General features: G+C 39.1%; 2 protein-coding genes across 2 annotated transcripts; both read left to right on the top strand.

Moving 5' to 3' along the window:
• On the top strand, positions 1–19,700 carry cln6a (CLN6 transmembrane ER protein a). Its single transcript, XM_055045034.1, has 7 exons — positions 1–153; positions 2,495–2,615; positions 2,723–2,821; positions 5,307–5,495; positions 7,624–7,679; positions 15,671–15,787; positions 19,142–19,700. Exons 1-7 carry the CDS (start codon positions 113–115, stop codon positions 19,410–19,412), a joined length of 894 nt encoding a protein of 297 aa, XP_054901009.1. The 5' UTR covers positions 1–112; the 3' UTR covers positions 19,413–19,700.
• A 1,762-nt stretch (positions 19,701–21,462) lies between these two features.
• calml4a (calmodulin-like 4a) lies at positions 21,463–25,926 on the top strand. The gene is made up of 5 exons (XM_055045020.1): positions 21,463–21,606; positions 21,704–21,734; positions 21,912–22,052; positions 22,774–22,962; positions 25,394–25,926. Exons 1-5 carry the CDS (start codon positions 21,604–21,606, stop codon positions 25,489–25,491), a joined length of 462 nt encoding a protein of 153 aa, XP_054900995.1. The 5' UTR covers positions 21,463–21,603; the 3' UTR covers positions 25,492–25,926.

Genomic DNA, 25,926 nt, shown 5'->3' with positions numbered 1-25,926 from the left:
ACTTCGGCCATCAGTTTCAATGAATTCAAGACCCGTTAAGCTGTTGCCGTTTGGACACTGGTTTGTTTTCTGATTCAGTACCTAAAGACGGACAGAGTAGACGGCACTGGCAATGGAGAATTTACGAAAGCGTCGAGGCAACGACTTAGACAGGTTTGGACCGTCTGTGGTGTTGTGGTTTGTTTCACCGAAATTTCCTGACTTTTGAGACACATAAAGCTGTAGTACACAGTTCAACTGAAAGTTCGTGGTGTTGTGTTGAGTTGTGTTACACCGTTAATAGTTTCCTCACCGGTGCGATGTTTAGTCGCGCGAGTCTGGGTTTTGAATCTTGATTGCTCATCTACTTCGTGTTTTATGGCATGGTACAGTCAAATGCACCTCGGAAACTAGAATATCCATGTGCAAATACTTCTGAAATGATCCAGTTGATTTTTTTTTTGCCTTCAAATGCTTTGTCACCCTCATTCAAAAACCTCCCAAACAACATCACGAATCAAGGGACTTTACTGTTATTTTGCTTTTTTTAACTGACCAAGCTTCAGCTATAACCTCCAGTCTGCTCCATGTAGAACTGCTGTTAAGCTCCAAAGCAATTCATTTGAATCACTTCAGATTTGATTCTTTGATCAAGGGTGCAGACATCACACACACACATACACGCACACAGACACATACACACACACACACTTAACTAAAATACATCTTAAAACGAGATGTATTTTAGACTTCAGAGATCTGACAGGATTCTGTGAGCGAAGTGCAGCATCACCAGAATTTCATTATTGCCATCTGCGTTTCTACGGCAGATCAGAAAGTGGCGTTGCTGTTGACTACGTGAATATACAATGCAGTTTTCAAATATCTGATTATGTTAGTTTTTTACAAAAAACAAAAACAAAATTAGATAAAGCTACCTCTATGTGAAAAGTATTTTTCACCTTTGGCAGCAACAACAAATTGTTTTTGGATAACTGGGAGTTTTTATAGCACCATGAAGGCATTTTGGCCCATTTTTCTTTGCAGAATTGATTTGAATCAGACATTTTCTAGTATAGATGGCCTGCTTATGGTTGTGTTATAGCATCAGATTTGAGTCTGAATGTAAAGCTTTTCTAGGTGTTGATAACTTTTTTTTTCTGTTCTGGATCATTTTGTTTTAGATTGGGAGTTTATTTGCTGCTTGTTGAGATGTTTCATCTTAGTTCATGTTGTCAGACTAGTGCTACTCAAATGTGTTTTGAAAGGTCATGTTGGTAGTTAGGCCTGACTGTGCCTGGTGAAATTTCATTCGAATTAAAAAAAAAAAAGTTCAATGATAGTGAATTTGAGATTTAATAAAGAAGGCGATTAAGCCTGTCACAATAACACGTTTTCTGGATGATAAATTGTCCCAGAAGTTATTGCAATGAATTATATTTTTTTTCTTGACTCTTTTCAAGTAGTATAATGGTGATGGCATTGTTACGCAAGAACACATTCTCAACGATCAATAGACTTTAAATTTTAATGAACATTTAACACTGGAACTGGAAGAGATTTTAATATCCAACATAAATAAAATTAATTATGAAGTGTCTGTATCTGTTAACATAATTTTCAGTCAAAGTTGAGACCAAAGCGCCAGACTGAAGACCTTTGTGATCCAGTTTTTGGTAGAAAGAGAAAAGAGAAAAGCATTAAATCATAAAAATGAAAATTTTTGAACTTATTTTAATTTAGCATCCAATTAACTGATTTATTGTTCATTACACATGCCTTGAGGTAGTTACCTTTTTTATTGGACTACAGGAATTATGTGCCCCTTTTTTCCTTTTTAATAATAAAATCATTACTTAAAGGAGTTTTTAAAATTACTGTGACACATTTTATTTAAATTGTGTGACAAAAATAGAAGACATGGTATTTTATGGCATTGTATTGGTGATCTAGTTCAGTTTTGTTGGCGTTGACAAGGAGCCTGTGATTGTTTTACATTGCTCAAGTCCTTGGCAGACGGGATTGATTGGCCAATAGTGCATTTGTCTGCACTCACCCATTTTGGCTCAGCTCTGTATTTGGATAGACAGAAACCTAAGGCTTTTTTTCTCCCACGGCTCCTCAGGAAATTGCACAGCTGTTCACGATAAACATGGCAAATTGCATCAGTCAGCAAATCCACAGCTGAAGAAGCACTGTTGTACTTAAAGCCTGCAGGAACAGCACTGGTAGAGTGATTGATATGAGGTCATTAATTAAAATGTTATCATTAAACTTTTTGCTGTACTTTTTTTGTGTTTATGAAGTTATGTTCCTCCAGTCTTCATGCTGCTGCTTAACTATGCACTGCACATACAACCAGAGAGCAGCAAAAACCTATCAGGGCAGCCGCTTAATCTGAATTATTGCAGTCGTACATGCAGCAGTATAATGTAATCCAGAATGTCATCGGAATGTGAAATTTCCGTGGTTATTATTAGAATGACTTATTGTTATTGCGAATGTGTTTTCACAGCCCTGCTGATGTTTGCAAAGAAGATACCCCAAAGAGGGAAAGGCAACTTTTTCACTTTGACCTTTGGCTCTGTCTGACTCTACAGAACTGGATACTTGACTTTGGAAGACCCATCGCCATGGTATGTAGATGTTTAAACTCCTACTTTGTAATTGACATGGTTGGACATGCATCCAAAGTTTAGGGATGAATAAAAAGCAAAATGTTTCCACATGTTTCGTATGCTAGATTGTCTTTCCTTTGGAGTGGTTTCCTCTGAACAAGCCAAGTGTTGGAGATTATTTCCACATGATCTATAATGTCGTCACACCTTTCCTGCTGCTCAAGGTAAATCTTAGCCATATGGCTCTTTGATGATGATAAATCAGCTTTTGCAGGTTTAACTTAACATTCATAAAGAAATTCTAATCTGTCTCCAGGGTGGATTCAGAATAATCTTTGTCGATGTTTTTCAGCTTTACAAATTAAAGCTTAACTCTGATAATTTTGTCATTTTTTTGTTTTATCTATGCGTCTTTTGTAAGTTGCTTGCAACTTACAAAAAGAAATTCCAAAAAGACTTTTCTTTTCGTCAATAATTTTATTATACAGGGTATCTGCACAACCTTAAAAAGCCTTTAAATTAATGTATCTAAAATTTTCTTAGATATTACAAATTCCATTCATGATGGTGTTATAAAGTCTTATATTTCAGTTGGTGAAAGCTGCAGAAACCCAGTTGCAGGAAGTGAAAACTGACTGCAAGTGAAAACTAATATCCATCCATATTCTAGGTGGATGGGTGTTAGTTTTAGTTGGACACAAACATGAACAGCTTGTCCATGCAGTGTTGCTCATTAGGTAAGAGGCGGAGTGCACCCTAGACAGGTTGCGAGTCGGTCAGAGGGCAACACACACACACAAAGAACAACTTTGCACACACTCACCTCTATGGGCAATCTAGAAAGACTCATAAGTTAATAGGACTGTGGGAATAAGGTAGAGTATCCAGAGAGAACTCACACATGCACTGGAAAAACATGTAAAATCCATCCAAAAGGACTCTAGACTGTGATTTAACTTTCCTGCTGGAAAGCAACAACTGCTACCAATTGCTGCATCATACATCCCTAAAAAATAAACAATAACCTTTAAATCAACATAATGCCTAGACAAGAATGACTACTGAATGTTGGTATTAGTAAGTAATGTAGAAATACAGGGCTACAATCAATAGCAAAAAACCCCCAAAAACATCTCTTCTGGTGGTATGCAATCTGCTTTGAGACTCACTTAAGGTGAGACCAGAAATTTGTGTCTGGATTTGCTGCTTCTCTGGTTTATCTTTGCTCTGCAGGCGCAGCAGAGGACTGCATTGCCAGCTCTGCTGAGATAGTTTCCGACCCCAACTTTATGTTTGCTTTACCTTTACTTTATGTTTGCTTTGCCTTCTTCGTCTTTTTTCCCCCCCATTTATTTATTTTTTAAAAATAAAATATGTGAGTTTAATAAATAACTGCATGGATATTTTTGTGAGATGCTTAGATTAAAATAAGTACATTCTAACATAGAGATAAACACTAACATAAAATATTTTTATTTTATGAAGTGTGGAGATGTCCTGAACTCATAACATGCAGTTTATTTTTGTTAATGTACCTGATGGCAGAGACTTCAGATCAGTATGTTTTGCATTTATCAGTTGTTTTGGGAATGGCTAAAAATAATAATTGGTGAAAAATAGACTATTTTTAGAGGAGTTATTGACATATTTTGAGAATTATTAGTATGAATTGAAGCCAGAGGTATATTAGAGAGTTTAATTAATGTCAACAAGGTTATTACAGCATCAAGGCTGTTGCGTTAACGTGGTTGTGTTTGTCCTTGCCAGTTACATCGCCCTCTATTGAAAGAGGGCGATGAGTACTGCATTTTCCGACATTTAGAAATTGTATTTTATACCACAAAGCACACATAGAGTAACTGACTTAAATGTAACCTAAGATGCAATAAACTAAATATCAAATATCCATATGGCCCTTATTTTGTGTAGTGAGATGAAACGGAACCAAAATGGATAAATTTGTAAAACTGTGAAGTCTTTTTCTTCCTACCCTAATTTTACAGTGTCCTCTGTTCTTTTATGTGGAATACAACATAATTTTTTTGTTCTATAAAAATATCAGAGCTGAGAGCTTTCTGTGTGACTGGACTTTATTATCTGCCTCAAAGAGCTATAAGCATCCTCCCCGTCTGTGTTTTAGAACAAAAATCACTGCTGCTAATTAGGAAATTGCTTTTGTATCGCTGTTATTCTGCAAACCCTGACACTTGGAACAGAGTCAAAAAAGAAAAAAGTGACTTGTCTAAAAATATGAAGGCAGATGGAGTTTTAATTACTCAGTAACATAAACAAAGAACAGGAGAACAAAGAGAATAGAATAGAAAACAATGAAGGGCACCTGCAATCAAGCTTGCTTTGGACTTGTTTTTACTTTTGGGCAGGAGGTTTTCTTGTGAGACGGCGTTATTAAACTAACAACAACCTCCTCGCTATGTATTATTCATTACATTTACGGCAGAGGGTTGCTTGAAACAAAGGAAGAACCAGACGGCTGACAGTAAGAACAAAAGCCAGTGGAGCTTAGCAGGAAAATAGGAGGGCTGGGTTCAGTAAAAAAGTCAAGGGGAAAATACATCACATTACCATAAAGTTGTCTGAAAGGAAGCCACAGAAGTCTTACCATCCACATAGGAGCTCCAAAAGAACTTTTTATTTTCCCTGACACAGCCGGTATTAAATAAAACAAGTGGGTGGTTCTGCTCCCTGCAGCTGATTGAGCGCGCTCCCAGGCCAGTTTCCCGCACAGCCGTCCACCTCTGCATCATCACGTTTGTCATGGGGGCCAGCATCCACCTGGTGGGAGACTCCATCAACCACCGGCTCATCCTGAGCGGCTACCAGCTGCACCTGTCAGTCAGAGAAAACCCAATCATCAAAGACCTCAAACCGGCTTCCCTGGTAAGGCGCCCGCACGCTCCATCAAATTCACACTGGCATTGAAATTGCGATGATTTATGAGTTTTACCCATCAGGTGTGGTATCCACGCCTCGTATAGAATTGGAAAGTGACTCTGGTTTTTCTCTCAGTTCAATGTTATTGTTTTCCCAAAGATTGTTTGCACCCCTTCTGCGACTTTATTATGAAACAAGCTTGTTCATCTCTGTCAGCCAACACGCTGCGCATCTAGAGATCAATTATGATTCATGCAGGTTTGTGCTGCAGAAGGAAAGAGCTTGTTTCCCCTCAGCCCGTCACAGCCACCTGACAGCAGGAGATGATGAGTTTGATATGCAATTACTTCTATCAATCAGAGTCTGTGACCTGCGAGTTAATTCAGGACTCCTGTTTTAGAATGTTTTTTGATTGTTGGGCTTCAGAGCATCGCTGCTGCTCTGACAACAATCAGAAATGAAAGCTGGCACTGAAGCACACACTGCCACAAACTCACTAACAAGCTGCTTGATTGATAATAACGCCTCCTTCTTGTTAGGTTTTTCAATCCCAGTGGTGACAGATTCTTGGAAATAACAGGGCAGCGCCAGGAGCCATAATTTTATTGAGTCACGTCTCCTTGTGTGTGAACAGCGCAGGAGAAGGAACATTTTTAATTTAGTGGAGGAAATCTAGGTTGAAATGAAATGAACTTAAAAAACCAAGAGTGACCAAAGATCCTCAGAGCAGGTAAAACACAGAGATAAAAATGATTTAGATCATAAATGACTTTTCTCAGTGTTCTTCTGACAAAATAAAAATAAAAACTGAAACTGCTTTCTTCTGACTCATTACGGTCAATCCTGGATTTTATGATTATCTGATTTTAATGCAGTCAGAATCCAATATTTTTTGGTACTGCTTTTGCTATGTTTGCGCTTGCATATGACAGTAATTGAAATGTGACAATTACTGTCATATGAATCATGTACGTCACATCAGGCAAGGCTGAGGCATCATAGTAGAAGACAGGAGTTACCAGTCACTTCCACCTAATGTTTATTTTACAGTTTTTGCAGAAAATTTGCAACAAACACACAATTCTCGTAAAAAAATGCAGGTGTATGTTAATTTTGCATGAATTTCCAAAATGGTGAAATTGCGAAAAAACTGAAGGGACTTCCATGAAGAAGCTTTTTGATAAATAAACAAACTTCAGTTTCTGTAGAGACATCAACTTTAGTCAGACAAACCCAGAGGCCAGTATTTCACTTACTGTTGGTACGGCAGATTGCATAAAACTAAATGTTTAATAGCCTTCATTTAAATGGAGGCGATCCAAGTGTATCTGGAAACTTTCACAACTGTTTTTGTTTGTTTCACTAGACACTAGACCTGATTTTCCCCAAATATGCTGTCACTGAGTGTACAGCAGCACATCATTACTGAATAGCAAGAATGCATCAAAGCATTAGGACCTTTATAATTGCATGTTTTTAGGAATTATAGCTAATTATGTCAGCAGAAACCATAGATAAAATGGCTATTCGGCCACCCAAAGGTTAGGGGGGGATAAAAGGATATTTTTGTACATAGCTGGTTGCGAACAACAGAATCCAGCTTGTCTCTACATGAGGTTGTGACCCCTTTCCCCTCTTTTAGAAGTAAATATCAGATTGCAGAATATTTTTTATTTACTTAGGTTGCATTTCTTGACAATCTTTAACATCTAAGTGTCACTAAAAAGCTGGATAATTCAGAAAAACAAATCAGAGGCAAATTATAAAAAAACAAAACTGCTGCAATATGTGTATTATTTTATAGTTTGCCTAAATGCTTGATGGTTTGTTTGTACCCCCATGGGTTTAGTTTGGGAAAAATCACAACATAAAAGGCCAACTGCGATTCGTGACGTCCTCCTAATTAATCCCCTGTGCTGCATTTGAAAGTGTGTGCTTCTGTTATCATTCTCCACACTTTATTTTTTGTTAATATGTTTCTGCAGTGTCTCTAAGGGTGTTTCTGAAATAAAGCGTGCAGCATCAGTAGGTGGCAATGTTGCATAAAGCTGAAACACACAGTTGGCTGAACGTACTTGCGGGTTTTGGAAGGAGTTCCCATCTCTGATCCAATGTTTTTGTCCTTCCTTTACAGATCGATTCATTTGAGCTGCTGTATTATTACGATGAACACCTGGGACACTTAATGTGGTACGTGTTTGGGATAATTACAGACATGATTTATAGATGCAATGAAATGGCGCTGGCTAAGTTTGAAAGCAGCGAGTCATAATTTAGTTACGCATTACTGTTTAAAAGTATTTAAAATGATAAATTTGGTTTATAAATAAGCAGGAGTCCAGACTCTGAGAATGTTTTAAACAATTTCGCTGTCTTTTAGCTCATGATCAAACATCGCAGAAGCCATTGTGATCTGCCACCATTACTTACATACTAGGTTATTTCCAGAGGCTGCTGGCTGAGCTCAAAGTAGGCACTGGCATTTACATTTGCCCTAGTTCTGAGGAGAAATTAAAGGGAGGAATTTATTATCAAAGGCATATTTTTTTTATGCGTCATCAAAATTCAGTCATAATCTCTGCGGGTGTGTCCAGTTCTGTGTGGGTGAAATTCAGCCAAAAAAAAAAAAAAAGAGTGCCAGTCCACAAGGTCCACTCAAGTTTAGGAGAGACCAATACAGTTTTTGTCAAATAGGTGGAAATTTTTTTTTAAATAAGTTGAATTTATTTTTATAGTCGAAGCAGATCTGAAAGTTAAAACTTAACAATGCTCCAAACTTACATCTGAGTCCCGTTATGCAGTGAAATAAGATGTGATTCAGGTTTGATGTGCTTTTCCTACATGTTGTATGTTGTCTGTGAAGAGTGCTACATAAATAAAGTTTTACCAACTTTTTACTTACAAGTACTGCTGCTGTCAAAGCTTAACTCAACCCCCTTGTTGAAGCATGGAGGTACAGTTTCCTTATCAGCTCATATTTTGAAAGTAATATGAAATAAAGAAAAGCATAAATAAAAATAGAAATCAAAGTAACTTGATGAGGTTGTAGGACAAAATAAAGTACTAAATTCCAGCCCATTGATCGAGATGTACACCCACCATGCAGCACATTACTCAAAAACACCACAGGACTTTATGTTCCCTCTGCTGCTGTGGGCTGGTAGCCTAGCTATGAAGGTGAAGGGATTCTGGCCTCAGGATGGGGGATCAGGGACTCGGCCTGTGCTCTGCTTCTCTTCGCCATATCTGTTTGGTCCATCACACAGGTTTGCTTTTCAGAGCAAAACCGCCTTGACACATGCAGCCCACCAGCTTCTTTCTCATGGTACGCCTGAAACATAACATAAATAAAAATTGGAAAATGAGCGTTGAAAAGCAAGCCTTTTGTCCTTGTAGATAATAATCCTTTTATTTCATTTCCAACGCGGTATCTTAACTGCAGACTGACTCAGCCTTCTTTCACTTAGCTAATTACAAGCCAGACTGTCATCGTTGAAAATGCTGAGTGGGATGTAAATTCACTTTTTTATATAATAAATGAATTAGCAGGACTAATGACACTGACCGTGAATATCTCCTCAAGTTGACCTTTAGTATTTCATTAGTTACCTGACGTTAGGTCACACTTTTCAAAGATGGGAACAAAAAAGAAGAAAAACTCTGAGAACTATCATCTTAAATTTATTAGAAGTCCTTCTCCTTGGCTTTAACACATTCACAATTGGAGGGTCTATTAGCATTGAATATATACTTATCTTTAAAGAGAAGTAATTGGAAAACATAAATATAAAAGAACAAGCCTTTGGTTGCTTTCCATGAAGTGAACCAAGGTGTGTGAATATAATATCCTTTTTCTTATGTTTGAATAGATGGGAGTCGTTTTGGCAGGTTTATGACTGTTGTAAGAGCTGCATAATTTCCTCTCAGCAGGAGAGATGTCTGACCTTGATGTTTCAGAGAGCAGTGATCAGCATGAATCTGTGTTTTACCTGTGCTTCAGAGTAGTTAGCATAAATTTAATTCCTAAAGTTGCAAAAGTAATTAAAGCTGCAAGCAGCCTCGAACGGCCCTCGCAGCCAAGCGCCGCTCCGGCCTATTGCCACCGCGGGGTACGAGGAACCGCCGCCTCACGTCAGCCACCACAGAAGCTCTCACGCAGTTTTCAGCTCCTGCGCCCGCACCGCGGAAGCTGTTGCTCAGTTTTCATCAAAGCTGCGCACGTGCTAAGACAGAAGTTGTTGCGCAGTTTCCGCGCCCGTCCACCAGGCGGTACGCATCTATGCGTTCGGCGGCTATCCTTGACGATGCAAAAAAATGTGGTATAGATTCATTGCTTTAGCGAGGAAATATAGCTGGCGGATTAATGTAGGACGCGCAGTGGAGTCAAAATATATTTCAATGCTGTTGTTCTCTTTAGAGGTCAACAAAGGTCATACGTATCCAATTTGGCGTCAGTCGGATGATCCACGTGACATTTACAGCCGATCATATGCACATAGCGAAGTACTACAGTTCGTCATTTTTCATCATTTTCAGCTGTGTTTCTAAAGCACTCTATTCATTGTTGGAGTAATACTTACTCAGAGTGGCGAATTACTGAAATGGTTTGTAAGAAGTAAGAAAACGCTACATTTACTGCATTTTAATTCAACAAAAATTATCTGAGACATTTCTATCCTTTTAGAAATGTCATGGCAACACACTCACAAAGTTTTCACGCCCTCCGCCCGTGGATCTGTTTATCATCGGTGGAGGAACACTGACACCTACTGGCGAAATACTGATATTGTTCTTCATCCTGATTATCTGCTGTTTCATTTGTGGAGCAATACTGACCCCAAGTGGCGAATTACTGAAATGGTTTATAAACGGCAAAAATGGGATCAAAATCTGAACTTCAATCTAAAATGGCCGACTTCCTCTGGGGTTTAGACCATGGCTCCAAGAGACTTTTTTGTAAGTCCTGACATGGTACACATGTGTACAAAGTTTCGTAATTGTAGGTTAAAGCATGGCTTGGGGCTGATCATTTTAAATTTTCTAGGGGGCGCTATAGAGAAATTGGGCCACACCCCACAAATATTGTGATGGATTCCTGTCGGGGAGTGGATGAAGATCCATCCTTGTGGGTTGGAGCAGCTGCGCCCAAAAATGTGGAATTGAGAGCCAAACGTATGGCGATGGCGTTACAGTACACTTCGCCACGCCGCCACGCCCACCTGCTCCATCGTAGCTGGTCGGATTAGAATCCTCAACACACCAGCATGGCTTCTGTGTCTGGGCACAGTTTCATGTTGATGAGGTCAAAGGGGTCAGATAGCGACCATTCAAAGTAAAACATGACACTTCCTTTTCTCAGGGGGCGTGGCCTAAGTGATGTCATCATTCGACCATAAGGTATTGTAGGACACCCGATGATGATCAATCACAGTAACTTTGGTGCCTCTGTGAGTTTCTGTGTAGGAAATATAGCAGTTTATGTTTTTATGGCGAGTAGGTGAACTTTGACCCCTGCTAACCCTCCTTCAGCATTCTCAAAAACTCACCGTTTTGATAACTTTAGATGGGACATGCCTTATGAACAGACTGACCGAGTTTGAAGCCGATCAATCGAAATCCCTAGGAGGAGTTCGATCAAATACGGAGGCTGTAAACGGCAAAAATGGGGTAAAAATCTGAACTTCAATCTAAAATGGCCGACTTCCTGTGGGGTTTAGACCATGGCTCCAAGAGACTTTTTTGTAAGTCCTGACAAGGTACACATGTGTAAACGTTTCGTAATTGTAGGTTAAAGCATGGCTTGGGGCTGATCATTTAAAGTTTTCTAGGGGGCGCTATAGAGAAATTAGGCCACGCCCACCAAATATTGTGATGGATTCCTGTCGGGGAGTGGATGAAGATCCATCCTTGTGAGGTTGGAGCAGCTGGAACAGAAACTGTGGAATTGAGAGCAAAACGTATGGCGATGGCGTTACAGGTCACTTTGCCACGCCGCCACGCCCACCTGCTCCATCGAAGCTGGTCGGGGTTGGAATCCTCAACACACCAACATGTCTTCTGTGTCTGGGCACAGTTTCATGTTGATGAGGTCAAAGGGGTCAGATAGTGAAAGTTCACAGTAAAACATTACACTTCCTGTTCTCAGGGGGCGTGGCCAAAGTGATGTCATGATTCGACCATAGGGTATTGTAGGACACCCAATGTTGATCAATCATAGAAACTTTGGTGCCTCTGTGAGTTTCTGTGTAGTAATATAGTAGTTTATGTTTTTATGGCGAGTAGGTGAACTTTGACCCCTGCTAACCCCCCTTCAGCATACTCAAAAACTCACCGTTTTGATAACTTTAGATGGGACATGCCTTATGAACAGACTGACCGAGTTTGAAGGCGATCAATGGAAATCCCTAGGAGGAGTTCGATCAAATACGGAGGCTGTAAACAAAAATGGCCTCAAAATTGGACCTTCAATCCAAAATGGCCGACTTCCTGTGATACTTGCACTATGACATTAATTGTAAATTTTGAGCATCTTGGGGAGCTCTACAAGTGTACCAAATTTCATGTCTCTAGGATAAAGTAAGTGAATAGCAAAGGGTCCTTTGAAAATTTCTAGGTGGCGCTATTGAGCCATTTCTTATGGGATATTTGCAATGACCTTAAAATACAAAATTTTGAAACTCCCTTTACGCGTCCGCCAAGTTTGGTGAGTTTTTGAATATGATAAAGCCCTCAAAAAGCCAATTCATTTGGGTGGAAGAATAATAATAATAATAATTAAAGCTGCAAGCAGCCTCGAACGGCCCTCGCAGCCAAGCGCCGCTCCGGCCTATTGCCACCGCGGGGTACTAGCAACCGTCGCCTCACGTCAGCCACCACAGAAGCTCTCACGCAGTTTTTAGCGCCTCCGCCCACACCGCGGAAGCTGTTGCTCAGTTTCCATCAACGCTGCCCACGTGCTAACACAGAAGTTGTTGCGCAGTTTCCGCGCCCGTCCACCAGGCGGTACGCACTGATGCGTTCGGAGGCGCTCCTTGACGATGCAAAAAATGTGGTGCAGATTCATTGGTTTAGCGAGGAAATATAGCTGGCGGATTAATGTAGGACGCGCAGTGGAGTCAAAATATCTTTCAATGCTGTTGTTCTCTTTAGAGGTCAACAAAGGTCATACGTATCCAATTTGGTGTCAGTCGGATGATCCACGTGTCATTTACAGCCGATCATATGCACATGGCGAAGTACTACAGTTCGTCATTTTTCATCATTTTCAGCTGTGTTTCTAAAGCACTCTATTTCATTGTTGGAGTAATACTTACTCAGAGTGGCGAATTACTGAAATGGTTTGTAAGAAGTAAGAAAACGCTACATTTACTGCATGATTTAATTCAACAAAAATTATCTGAGACATTTCTATCCTTTTAGAAATTTCATGGCAACGCTCTCACAAAGTTTTCACGCCCATCCGCCCGTGGATCTGTTTGTCATTGGTGGAGGAACACTGACACCTACTGGCGAAAAACTGATATTGTTCTTCATCCTGTTTATCTGCTGTTTCATTTGTGGAGCAATACTGACCCCAAGTGGCGAATTACTGAAATGGTTTATAAACGCCAAAAATGGATCAAAATCTGAACTTCAATCTAAAATGGCCGACTTCCTCTGGGGTTTAGACCATGGCTCCAAGAGACTTTTTTGTAAGTCCTGACATGGTACACATGTGTACAAAGTTTCGTAATTGTAGGTTAAAGCATGGCTTGGGGCTGATCATTTAAAATTTTCTAGGGGGCGCTATAGAGAAATTAGGCCACGCCCACCAAATATTGTGATGGATTCCTGTCGGGGAGTGGATGAAGATCCATCCTTGTGAGTTTGGAGCAGCTGCGCCCAAAATGTGGAATTGAGAGCCAAACGTATGGCTATGGCGTTACGGGTCACTTCGCCACGCCGCCACGCCCAGCTGCTCCATCGAAGCTGGTCGGGGTTGGAATCCTCAATACACCAACATGTCTTCTGTGTCTGGGCACAGTTTCATGTTGATGAGGTCAAAGGGGTGAGATAGCGACCGTTCAGAGTAAAACATGACACTTCCTTTTCTCAGGGGGCGTGGCCTAAGTGATGTCATCATTCGACCATAGGGTATTGTAGGACACCCGATGATGATGAATCACAGAAACTCTGGTGCCTCTGTGAGTTTCTGTGTAGGAGATATAGCAGTTTATTTTTTTACGGCGAGTAGGTGAACTTTGACCCCTGCTAACCCCCCTTCAGCATACTCAAAAACTCACCGTTTTGATAACTTTAGATGGGACATGCCTCATGAGCAGACTGACCGAGTTTGAAGCCGATCAATCGAAATCCCTAGGAGGAGTTGGATCAAATAGGAAGGCTGTAAACGGCAAAAATGGGGTCAAAATCTGAATTTCAATCCAAAATGGCCGACTTCCTGTGGGGTTTAGACCATGGCTCCAAGAGACTTTCTTTTAAGTCCTGACATGATACAAATGTGTACAAAGTTTCGTAATTGTAGGTTAAAGCATGGCTTGGGGCTGATCATTTAAAATTTTCTAGGGGCGCTATAAAGAAATTAGGCCACGCCCACCAAATATTGTGATGGATTCCTGTCGGGAGTGGATGAAGATCCATCCTTGTGAGTGGAGCAGCTGGGCCTGAAAATGTGGAATTGAGAGCCAAACGTATGGCGATGGCGTTACAGGTCACTTCGCCACGCCGCCACGCCCACCTGCTCCATCGAAGCTGGTCGGGGTTGGAATCCTCAATACACCAACATGTCTTCTGTGTCTTGGCACAGTTTCATGTTGATGAGGTCAAAGGGGTCAGATAGCGACAGTTCACAGTAAAACATTACACTTCCTGTTCTCAGGGGGCGTGGCCTAAGTGATGTCATCATTCGACCATTAGGTATTGTAGGACACCCGATGATGATAAATCACAGAAACTTTGGTGCCTCTGTGAATTTCTGTGTAGGAGATATAGCAGTTTTATGTTTTTATGGCGAGTAGGTGAACTTTGACCCTGCTAACCCCCCTTCAGCATACTCAAAAACTCACCGTTTTGATAACTTTAGATGAGACATGCCTTATGAGCAGACTGACCGAGTTTGAAGCCGATCAATCGAAATCCCTAGGAGGAGTTCGAACAAATACGAAGGCTGTAAACGGCAAAAATGGCCTCAAAATTGGACCTTCAATCCAAAAATGGCCGACTTCCTGTGATACTTGCACTATGACATTAATTGTAAATTTTGAGCATCTTGGGGAGCTCTACAAGTGTACCAAATTTCATGTCTCTAGGATAAAGTAAGTGAATAGCAAAGGGTCCTTTGAAAATTTGTAGGTGGCGCTATTGAGCCATTTCTTATGGGATTTTTGCGATGACCTTAAAATACAAAATTTTGAAACTCCCTTTACGCGTCCGCCAAGTTTGGTGAGTTTTTGAAAATGATAAAGCCCCCAAAAAGGCCCCTCTTTAGGGGGGCAGAATAATAATAAGAAACAGTAGGAAAACAATAGGCCTTCGCAGCGCTTAGCTGCTCGGGCCTAATAATAAGAAACAGTACAGAAACAATAGGCCTTCGCAGCGCTTAGCTGCTCGGGCCTAATAATTTAGAAACATTCATTCAAGACAAAAAAAAGTTCATTTCTGATTACTTTTATTATATCAGTTTATACCAACTAATCTGATATTATATATAAAGTATTAATTTAGAAACATTAAATATACTAAAAGGTAGTATATTTCTGTTTATTTTTAATGTGACATCAGTTTATGAAGACTGGACAAGTTCTGCTTCAAAAATATTGTCATTTGTTTTTAAGCCTATTTTCGGCAATTAGAGTCGTGTAGCTCTGCTCTTCCTGCCGTTTAATTTACAGCTCAGGAATGTTGCTGCTGATTGAGTTTAGACATTACTTGTGAAAGTTTTTCTTTTGAGCAAAGTATTTAAAAGTTTTACTCAATGCTGATTAAAAAAATAATTGAATTTAATGAAGGGAAATGTTCATCTTCACTCAGTCTGGTTTTGGTAAATGCTTTTTATTTTGCCTTAATTGTGCTGTAGCCTTGACAGATCAATGTAGTGGTTTGATGGGTTCATTGCGTGAATTTATGTGAATAAGAGAAGATATTAACTATAGTTTATGACGGAGTCTGCTTTTTTTCCCCAGGTATATTCCATTCTTCATCATTGTGCTGATCTACTTCAGTGCCTGCTCCTCTGAAGCTCAAGAGAAAATGCCTCTCTCTGGTTGGCTGTTACTGGGACCCAGCTCTCTCTACTATTGGTCAGTTATTTTTGTGATAGCTTTCTAAATTATTCACCATGAATATCATTTTAAATGTATAAAATTAATCTACAATGTTACATAAATTAAAAACTGATTGTTTTTAGATTGATTCATTAGCCACATGAACTAGAGAAACTAAATGTGTGTCATCAGTTCAACTTAAAGTGAGACTCATATCAGGTTGATTCATCACAGGCCGACTGACATATTTCAAGCTTTTCATTACGTTAATTGTGATGGTTATGGCTTACAGCTAACGACAGACCATAGGACCAATGAAAAAGTTAAACCGGGATTGTCTGAAAATTCTGACCTTGTTGTGTGGTATAGAGTTACAAGTCTGTGGTTCTGCTGAGGTGTTCAGGAATCCCAGGTAGCTTCTCTATTGCAACCTACGGCTCGTCAACATCAAGTCTGCTGTCCTTCATTTTCCCCTCGACAATTCCCCATAGGTTCTCTCAGGTGAAGGTCAGGCCAGTTTGCTGGCTAGTTAGTCAAATTGTCCCTAAGAGTCGACAGGTATCAAGTCTGGCTTAAAAATAAAATCAGCCTCTCTGTGAGATGACTCAGCAGTAGGAAGCTTGAAATGTTCTAAATTTTTCTGAAAAAGGTCACTGCTGACAATAAACTTGATGAAACTCTGTGGCATACATGGCCCCAAAGGCAAAACTGACTTTGGAAACCTCACACTGGATTTCAAGCAGCTTGGATTATGTGCCCCTTCACTCTTCCTGCAGAGTGTGGAGGTTTGATTTACAAATGAAATATGAATTTTGCTTTGGTCTGACAAGTGTACTTTGGACCTCTGAGCAAACGGGCAATTCTTTTTCTCGTTAGACCATAAAACGTTTCTGGTCCAGGGGTGTCATAACACAAGAAATATGACACTAGCAGCCCATTACTTAGATACATTTCTCTCTTGTGGCTCCTAAAGCTGCAGTATGCAACTTTTGAATCTTCCCAAAACGTCTGAATGTGCTTTGCTTGGGGACATATTCTCGCTTTTTTTTTTCCTTCCACACAACTTTCAATTAACATGTCTGGACAGTATTTTTAGGCTTGCTCTCCTCCGGATGGGCAATAGCATAACCTTAGCATAAGATTGAGGTTGTGTAATATTTTCATTTTTAGAGGGACTAAATTTTGCATTTTTATTTATGTTTCGGCCATATTCTTTAAAAAACGCTTGAAATGTGTTACTCTGTGGAAGAATCAAGATATTTACTTTTTCAATATTCTCTTAATGGAATGAGCTGGTACCTCAGTTAGCCTTCTAATGAAATTAAGTTTCTCTCGTTAAAGAATCTGCAAGAAAGACCGCACTTAGACACACTTCCAACATACTTGAAAGAGGATACTTCCCCAGGAAAACGCACAAACGGGAAATGTTTATGGAGACAGACGCAATTCTGTTTGCAACTCTTTGCATTTCTTTGACTTATGCAGGTTGAATAATTTTCTGCAGCCAAGCTTGCAGGCAGTTTTCAAAAAAAAAAAAATGTGTGGAGTTGTTGGAAATGATGCCTTGTGTGTGCTTGATGCTGATGAGCTGAAAACAGCTTGAAGCAAAAAGAAGACGGTTACATCACAAAAAGAAGACGGTTACATCACAAAAGGGCAAAGGTTCTAGCAGGACATTCAAAATGTTGCATAAAAAGCACCAACAATACCGGCATCTCATGATTTCTCTTTATGACAGAGTCCACTAATGACATCTGTTTTGTTTTTCCTCTGTTGTGAGATGAATCCAAATAATAAACAGCACTAATGAAATTAGAAATAGCTCGACTGTTTCTACATTTTTTAAGGCCGCCTACTGCAGTGACGTAAACAGTGCAAACACCAACACAGAGTATCAAAGAATTACGGCAGCAAACAAGCACACATATGCATGTGAATATTTACGCACATGTATATGTGCGTAACACATCAAATCGCTTTACCATTTGATGTTTTCTGAATAATTTGGGACAGTCTTGTAAAGCAGAAATGGGCTAACAGCCCCTCGGCTTTTACATCTGGTGCTCCTCGCTCTCTATAACGTACTTCATCTCTTGCCAAGAGTCATGACTGCATGAACAGAGAAACATACATCTGCCAAAGTGGCCTTGACAAACATGTTTACAGTTTCTGTCACAGTGGCTCACATCTGGGCCACATAATGACGACACCCGGAGATGCTGCTGCCAAACTGCACTCGGTGAATGTGACTTTGCAGGATAAACAAATGGTGCGTTTGTGGACACCAAACGCTGACTAAACGATGGTGGGGCTCTGCAGCTTAGATAGGACGATGTAGCTGGTGCACTTTGCTGATGAGAGTGAAAAGATTTCTTATCCTGTTGGAGCACTATCAGGAACAACAACTTTTTATCAAGAAACTTTCAAACTATATTAATTAAAAAGTAGCAACAGCCAACATGCCCAGGTCTTGCTGTCAAAGCAAAACCTGCAACCTCAAAGTAGATTGCAAGAACACTAAAAAAACACTGTAGAGGTTTAGCTTTTGTGGGAGATGAGACCTTTGCTGTCGATGGGAAAACACGCAGGCGATACTAACGTCTTCCAGGGAGGAGTGATATGAAGGCCAGGACTACTGGAATAGCACTAACCTTATCATAAATTGTGCTTTGCACAGTAATTCTCCTTTTTATGCAAAGAAAGATTCGTCATAGAATGATGAATGAAAGCCAGGGAGCGAGCCGCTGGAGTAGGGGATTCAATGCTTGTCCATTATGTGTGATGGAAGAGATGATTTTAACTTTGCACTTTGCTCCTGGTCTAACAAATGAAAAATAAGAAAATAGAAATGAGATTAAGTAAATAATACAACAATAAAGTTGTAATGATATGAAAATAAAGTCATATTATGAGAATACAGTAATATAATGACTTTATTGTCGTACAACTTTATTCTTGTATTATTTGCTTAATACAAATTTTTATTTTCTTATTTTTCATTTAAACTTTATTCTGGTAATTTTTTCTTTTCTTAGTTTGGTCCTAATACTCCTTCATACTCATCAGCGACTCTCGGTTGTTAAAAAAATGATACCCCAACATTTTTCCTCAGCTAGGGAAAACATTTTTTAAGTTTTAATTGGGGTAAAATCATTTTACTTTTTTTTTGTTTAATGTCCAATTCTTTTGCCTTACAGTGGATCCAATTTAAACTCCCTTTTTCTTGAGTGCATGCTCACCAAATCTGTCTTGGTTAAATAATTGTACCTGTAATTATTAGCTGCTGCATAGCCTATGGAAAAACAAATGAGATTTAACTCATTAAATGCAGCCATTTGAAAGGCTCAAACAAAAATAACTCCTGCTGTTTGTCTCTTTTTCATCCCAAAGGTACTTGGTCACCGAGGCTCAGATAACTGGACTGTTCCTCCTTACATTCCTCGCCATGTTCATAGTGAGGATTGTCCAGCAGTGTAAAGGCGTCGCCCCAGATAGCAACGGCTCCTTTCTTTTTTATAGCTTCAGCATCACTCTGCTGCTCGTGTCCCTGTGGGTGGCCTATCTGTGGGACGACCCGGTGCTACGCACCAAGTACCCCGGACTGTTTTATGTTCCAGAGCCCTGGTCCTACTACACCTTATACATAAAGGAGAGCGAGTGAACCGAACGTTCAAATTTTAAACATAGGAGCAACCGGTGTTTTATGATGCGACCGATTATTTCTGAAGCACAGGTAAAACCTACCAGTATTCAGGTAATCCCCAAAACCTGCTGTGCACCGGCTTTCTCATGGTATTTTTAGGTTATGAAAAACAAACACTTGTGTGGAGAAAATGTTAAGTTTTTTATTTTTTTGTGAAGATTTTTGTATTTTTTAAATGCTTTTTTGAGGACTGTTGTGCTTTGCTCTATTAAAGTTAAAGAGTATTTACCCTCTATAGAAAAAGAAGGCTGTTCCTGTTCCTCATTAATCTGTGTTGCTCATTATCACAGTTGGTCTCATCCGGACCTGAAGCCTACTGTATGTTTAATGTGTTACTGACATTTTTCGATGATGCGTACCACCATGAGAACAAAACATCAACTCATATTTTTAAGTAAATGTATTCAGCTGCTAAATCTTGCACATGTTGAAAAACAGCCGCATTAACTAGAGTGTGACACAAACAAAGTCTCACCTCAAAGGATCCTATTATTCTCTGACTAAACCCGTTGGTATGAATCTTTCAGCATCTCAGAGGAAACATCTCAGAGGAGGCTGCTTTTCTGTGGCTTTCAAATGGGAAACAAAAGTGATTCCTGACACAGTTAAGGAAAATAATATGCTTACTTTGTACCGTTCTTGCTGCAAAACATGAAAATATTAAATATCAAAGAGAACGGGGCACATTTTTTTCCTCCACACCATCTGTTTTAGGTCAAACATTTACTACGCGTTGACACAGAGGGAAGTCGCTGAGCTTGGCGTTTGACTGGAAAGCCGTGTATATTAATGTGGCGCTCACATATCCTCCACTTTTCACTTGACGCACCAGATGTTGGCGGAAGGGATTTGGTAACATTCAACATCTGGATGTTTCTCAGAGATATTGCATTCTGCAGTACAACATCTCTTAGTATCTTTGAAATAAGTCAGAACTAACTCGAAAGTAACTTTTCAGCAAGATATAGAAGCATTTTTAAAAGCCAGTAAGTCAGAAGATTAGGATGTCTGACAACTTTACACGACTTGGAGGAAAACATTTGTTCTCCTGACAAACTGGTCCCTAAATTGACGGAAACTCAGAATCCCTTGACATATTGAAAAAATGATCAGTTAAATAGGGCTACTTCTGATAATTTTGTTTGAATATTACTTTTTGGTATTTATGTAAACCAGACTGTCCATGTAACTTTTTCCTCACTGCAAAAACACACAATCTAATATTTTCAGTCTATTGTTTAGTGCAAATATCTGAGTGTTCTTGAAATAAGATTAACCTAACTTGAAAGTAACTTTTCAGCAAGATATAAAAGTATTTTAAAAAGTCAATAAGTCCTTAATATTGATGGAAAAAGTACTTATTCCATTGGCAGATATTTTCACATAAAATGTGTGAAAAACTACTTTTGCCATCAATATTAAATACTTAGTGACTTTAAAAAAGCTTCTGTCTTTCTGAAAAGATACTTAGAAGTTGTTTTTGTCTTATTTCAGAAATACTAAGATATTTGCCCAAAAATGTAAAACAAAAATAGTTGGTGAGATTTTTTTTTTTTTTTTTTTTTGCAGCAAGCTAATTTCATAGCGAAACAACAGAAGAAAAAGAGGCATCTGTTTTTTTGGGGGGTGGGAGGCTTTAAACAAAGCCCTCTTTCCCTTTCATTTCGCAATTTTGGCATGTTTTAAGTGTTTTTCATCCATGCTTTCTGTCACTAATCCCACTCTGTTGGCCTAGTTTCTCTCCATTCCACCTGCTGTACGGCTGCAGGGGTTTAGAGCCTATAGCAAGCAGCAGGGTGCACAAACCGCTGGGATAATAGTTGGAGACAAACAACCTTTCAGCTTTTCATCCAGGGTTATACATGAGTCATTTACCTTGATTTGAACAGGCCTTAAGCATGTAAGCCTTTGTTTTCCCACATAGTCATCCTTTCACGTTGAAGTATGTGGTGATTCTGTGCTATTGCTGACTTCTTCTTTATGTGGGAGTGGTAAGGAAAAGGCCAGTGCGGCATGTTGGATCTGGTATCGCTGTTTCCACAGCAACACATATTAAATTGCAGCTGGACTTTAGACAGGTGGAGGCACAGGTGACGTTAGTAACAGAGCACACTCTTTTTTCCAGGAAGGAAGCGCAACAGCTTTAGAAATGGTAAGAGAAAGAAAGTATTTCCCTAAAGCCTTCTTTATATTTTAATATGACTCCGTCTTGTTTATATGACAACTAACACAAAGCTGTTGTTCTCCAGGCTAAATTCTTTACACCAGCTCAAATCAGCGGTAAGAGATGTTTGTGCTTTGTTTTACTTAGCACTTATACAATCATTTAAACGTTTCTTGATACTTCAGGATCAAATTCCACCTTTTGCTAAACATCTTTACTTGAACCAGTCTAAACCAGCGTCTTTGCTTCATTTAGGAACACATAGTGTCATTTCTACCGTTTTCTCCTTGCAGAGTTCAAAGAATGCTTCTCCTTGTACGACAAAAAACAGAAGGGTAAAATCGAGTCAAAAGATCTGATCACAGTGATGCGCTGCCTGGGAACAAGCCCCACGCATGGCGAAATAGAAAGGCATCTTCAAGTCCAGAAAATCGGTACGTACACTGAGGATAAGGATCAGAATGTAATGTTTCACAGTTAACCCTTTAGGTGCTCCCCTCACAACAGTTGATTTGGTTGGACATGGAAAACCAACCTTCTCTTAAACGTGATTCGATCATTGTTGGTCACATTTTGCTTCCTATTACTCACATTTTCTCAGAATATACAAACGTCATCGCTGTCTGTTCTCCAGGTACTCGTTAGTTGTTTTTTTTCCATGTAATTTTGAGTCCTGAACCAGACTATTTTAATGAGGTACTGAAATTTGACCTTAAGACACTTTGCTCCCAGCAGCCGGTCTCACAGATCCTGAATCTGAATCTGAAAAATAACAGATGCCCAAATGTATCAATCAGAAAACAGGCTTTTATAACCAACACTGAGAGACTGGCTGGAAACTTGACATTTCTCAGCCATTTTTTGTATTTTGTTTTTAGTCCTTAACTACATAGCTTTCAGGTAATGTGCTTCTGTTTCAGAAGGTGCTTTTAAGGTGGAGTCTTGGTTCACTTTTCTCGTTCTTTTGATCCATATAAAAAGTCCTGTACAAATCTTGGAGAGGTATCGATCAAAACCACATGAAACGGATACAAGAACGTTTGGCTCCTTGGAGCTACCAGTGGTTTAAAAATACGCTGAAATAAAAAAAAAGTACAAACACACATGCACATCACTTTGTAACGCTCATGTTTAATGAATATAATGTCTGTTTAGGAAAGAAAGGCGAGGTAGACTTCTCTACCTTCCTGATCATGATGCACAGGCAGATGCAGCAGGAAGACCCGAAGAATGAAATCCTGGAGGCCTTTAGGATGACGGACAAGCAGAAGACAGGACAGATCCAGGCAGCTGAGCTACGGGCCAAGCTGACCACCTTAGGAGAGAAACTCACAGACAAAGAAGGTAAATTGTTCTGGAAAACTGGCTCATGTTGAGTTAATTTGGCCAAAATCCTTTTCTTAGCAACAATAACATGCTGATTTCACACGTCGCTGTAGTAGCAGTGTGTTCTACTAAAACGGACTACATTTAAGGTAAAGGGCAGGTAAATTTAACAATATTGTTTTCAGTGGTTGGTATTTTTGAACATTTTATTCATCTGAGTGAAAAGTAGAGATATCTGTAAAACTGTTCTATCCTCCCAGAGATGGGTTAACTCAAAGGACTGATAAATGGTGTATGCCCTTCCATTTTCTTACATTACTTTAGACAAAACAAAAATAATATTAGTAGTGAAAGTACTAACTTTTGTCCAGACTCCTTCTCTTATTCAAACTGACAATTCACCAAATTTCTGGACACATTTATTGTATCTTCCTCATGTTTGGTAATGACATAAAGAAAGCAATGAGAATCAGTTTGGCTTTTGAGTTCAGCTCTGTGACTCCCAGACGACTCACAAGCTGTTCGCCTCAATTCAAGTTTGGAAATGTTCCTTCCCCATCTGCCCAAACAACATCAGTGTCTAAAAAAAGGATTTTTTTTGTCAACAAATGATTTTTTTAATGGCAATTCGATTTGAGAGTTTGCGCTCACCATGCCGTCTTGGTGTTTCCTGATGGATGCGCCATTTTATTAGGAGCCTTCCTCAATTCCTTCTTATTTTCTCCCTTTAAACATCTGCAGGCTCTGATCCAAATATTTTTTTCCTTATTGGTGCGTTGAGGAAAATTGAAAGTTCTACTAAATAAATTCAGAATCGGATTCACCTAATTTTAATATTTTTGAGATCTTGTAAAACGTGCCTTTATCTTCCTTTGCTGACTATTAGACAAGATAAAGTTGAGCAACTTTCACACAACATAAAAAAGTTACGCTCAGGAAAGCCCAGCCAAACCCAGCCAAACCCGTCCTTTAAGCAGCTCTCAAGATCACATTAAAAGGACAAACAAACACATTTGCAGGGTGCCACTTTGTCAGCTTTCATTACCACAAATCCAGCTGGTTTAAAGCAAAAAGGTTCTTTTTTTTTTGTTACTTTGCTTTTAGTAGTAATTAAAAGAAACCAGTTCAATATGTTTTCATAAAAGTGCCTTAAAAAAAAAAACTATTCCACTATTCATACACTAAGCAACATTATTTTTGTACTTAAAATAAAAGGCAGTACTGCATTCTCAAATCTGCCAAGCCGTTATTTAAATATTTCCTTACATTTTTTACAGACACAGTAGAATATCTCTTGTGATGGAAACAACTATGAATCCCAAGCTGCGAGGTTTGATGGGACGACACACAGAGGGGATGCTAATGTCTGGGTAAATCTCCAGAGGTGTTTGGAGCCTTTCAAAGCCCTCTTATTCAAACAGTTGCTGGCTTCGTGTAACTCTAAGCACTGTCAGTGGGTGGGTGTCACTGGGTGGGTGCCACTGGGAGGGTGCCATGCACATTAAGCAGCTCATAGTTAAAAAGCCTGACTCAGTCTCAGTGGGAAAACAACCATCAAGTTAGTGGATCTCAGAACTGCTGAATATTAATGCCCCTCCACTAAAAGAGCAGACAACAGTGCTTTGGATTTTGATGAAAAAAAGAAAGGGAAACAGCAGAGACTGAACTGGGTTCCTGTACTTCTATGATGCAGCTGTTTAAGGATTCTGGGCATATTTGCAGAGGTTGCAAGGCTTTATAAAAAGCCAGATTAGAAAGACTTGTGTGTCATTTATTTTCATTTTTTTGCATATGTGTGTGCAGGACGTGCTTAATCACTCCTTGGTCTTGTTTGATCATCCTGGTTACAGATTATCTCCTGGAACATTAAACGTGCAAGAATAACATTCATTAATCTTGTGCAATATTCAGATTAAACACTTTGCACAAATTACCTAAAAAATTTACAATTTATTTTAGTACAATCTCAGTTTCTAAGGGACAGGACACAGTAAGTTACAAGTCAGATTTATGTTTGGCACACAACAGTAAATCTAATAATATTGCTGCTTTATTCAAAATACAAACCCACTTTTGTGCACAGAGCATGTAAAAAGTGATGGGTTCATTTTTGTAAAAAAAAAAAAAAGCTTCATGAGAATTGCTGCGACTCTATTATAATAGCTTTTTATAAAAGCTATTATTTTATGATACTGGAGGTTGATACGAGCAGAAAAGACATTCCTATTTTTGTTCTCTGTTTTTACATGGATTCAGACTTCTTCACCTTTGCTGGCAACATAATGAACCAAAAAAAATAAAACAAGAAAACGCCTAAAGGCCTTAAATGACTGAAATACGTTCCCGAGCTTGGACAACATTTCATTCTTTTGAATATGTGGCTTTAAAAGCCTCCCTGGTCTAAAATCATATTTGAATCTGTTATTTCTCTTCTCTTTTCTTCCTGCAGTGAATGACCTCTTCAAAGAAGCAAATGTCAAGTCAAACGGCATCATTAACTATGAAGCGTTTACTCAAATGGTGACACTGCCACCAGTCGATTATTGATGAGTTCAGGTAAAAAAATTTTTAATAAAAACAAAGGGAAAGTGGTTTAAATTGAACTGGAGACACAATAAACTTGAGTTTTGCAAATTGTAGAAATCCTAACTATTTAGTGCTTCAGTCGGAGGCCCTTGATCAAATCAAAAGATATTATTCACCTTAACACTTGAGTATTTTCTTCATGAATTAGCACTGCATGCAGTAGTATACATCATGATATTATCATGCTAATCTAAATTAATATGCTTAAATTTTGTTTATGAATCTGTAATTTAAAACTTTGGGATCAGACATTTGTAATTGTACCCTTAAATTTGTAATTTGAAAAGAACACAGTTTTCCTTAATTCATTCGACGCATTTGTGTTCAGAACTTGTATTTATTTACCTAAGCCCAGTCTGTATAAAAAAAAAAATGTAATAAAACAATATTAATACT

Source organism: Poeciliopsis prolifica, unplaced genomic scaffold (assembly GCF_027474105.1).
Source record: "Poeciliopsis prolifica strain line A6 unplaced genomic scaffold, Auburn_PproV2 SCAFFOLD021, whole genome shotgun sequence".
NCBI classification, from domain to species: Eukaryota; Metazoa; Chordata; class Actinopteri; order Cyprinodontiformes; family Poeciliidae; genus Poeciliopsis; species Poeciliopsis prolifica.
Note: the sequence above shows the minus strand (reverse complement) of the source record. Positions and strands in the feature narration are given on the sequence as shown.

Coding starts and splice junctions, on each gene's coding strand:
- cln6a (XM_055045034.1), top strand. CDS start 113: ATGGAGAATTTACGAAAGCGTCGAGGCAACGACTTAGACAG. Junction 5,496..7,623: donor ACCTCAAACCGGCTTCCCTG/GTAAGGCGCCCG, acceptor CTTCCTTTACAG/ATCGATTCATTTGAGCTGCT. Junction 15,788..19,141: donor CCCAGCTCTCTCTACTATTG/GTCAGTTATTTT, acceptor TTCATCCCAAAG/GTACTTGGTCACCGAGGCTC.
- calml4a (XM_055045020.1), top strand. Junction 21,735..21,911: donor TACACCAGCTCAAATCAGCG/GTAAGAGATGTT, acceptor TTCTCCTTGCAG/AGTTCAAAGAATGCTTCTCC. Junction 22,053..22,773: donor TCTTCAAGTCCAGAAAATCG/GTACGTACACTG, acceptor ATGTCTGTTTAG/GAAAGAAAGGCGAGGTAGAC.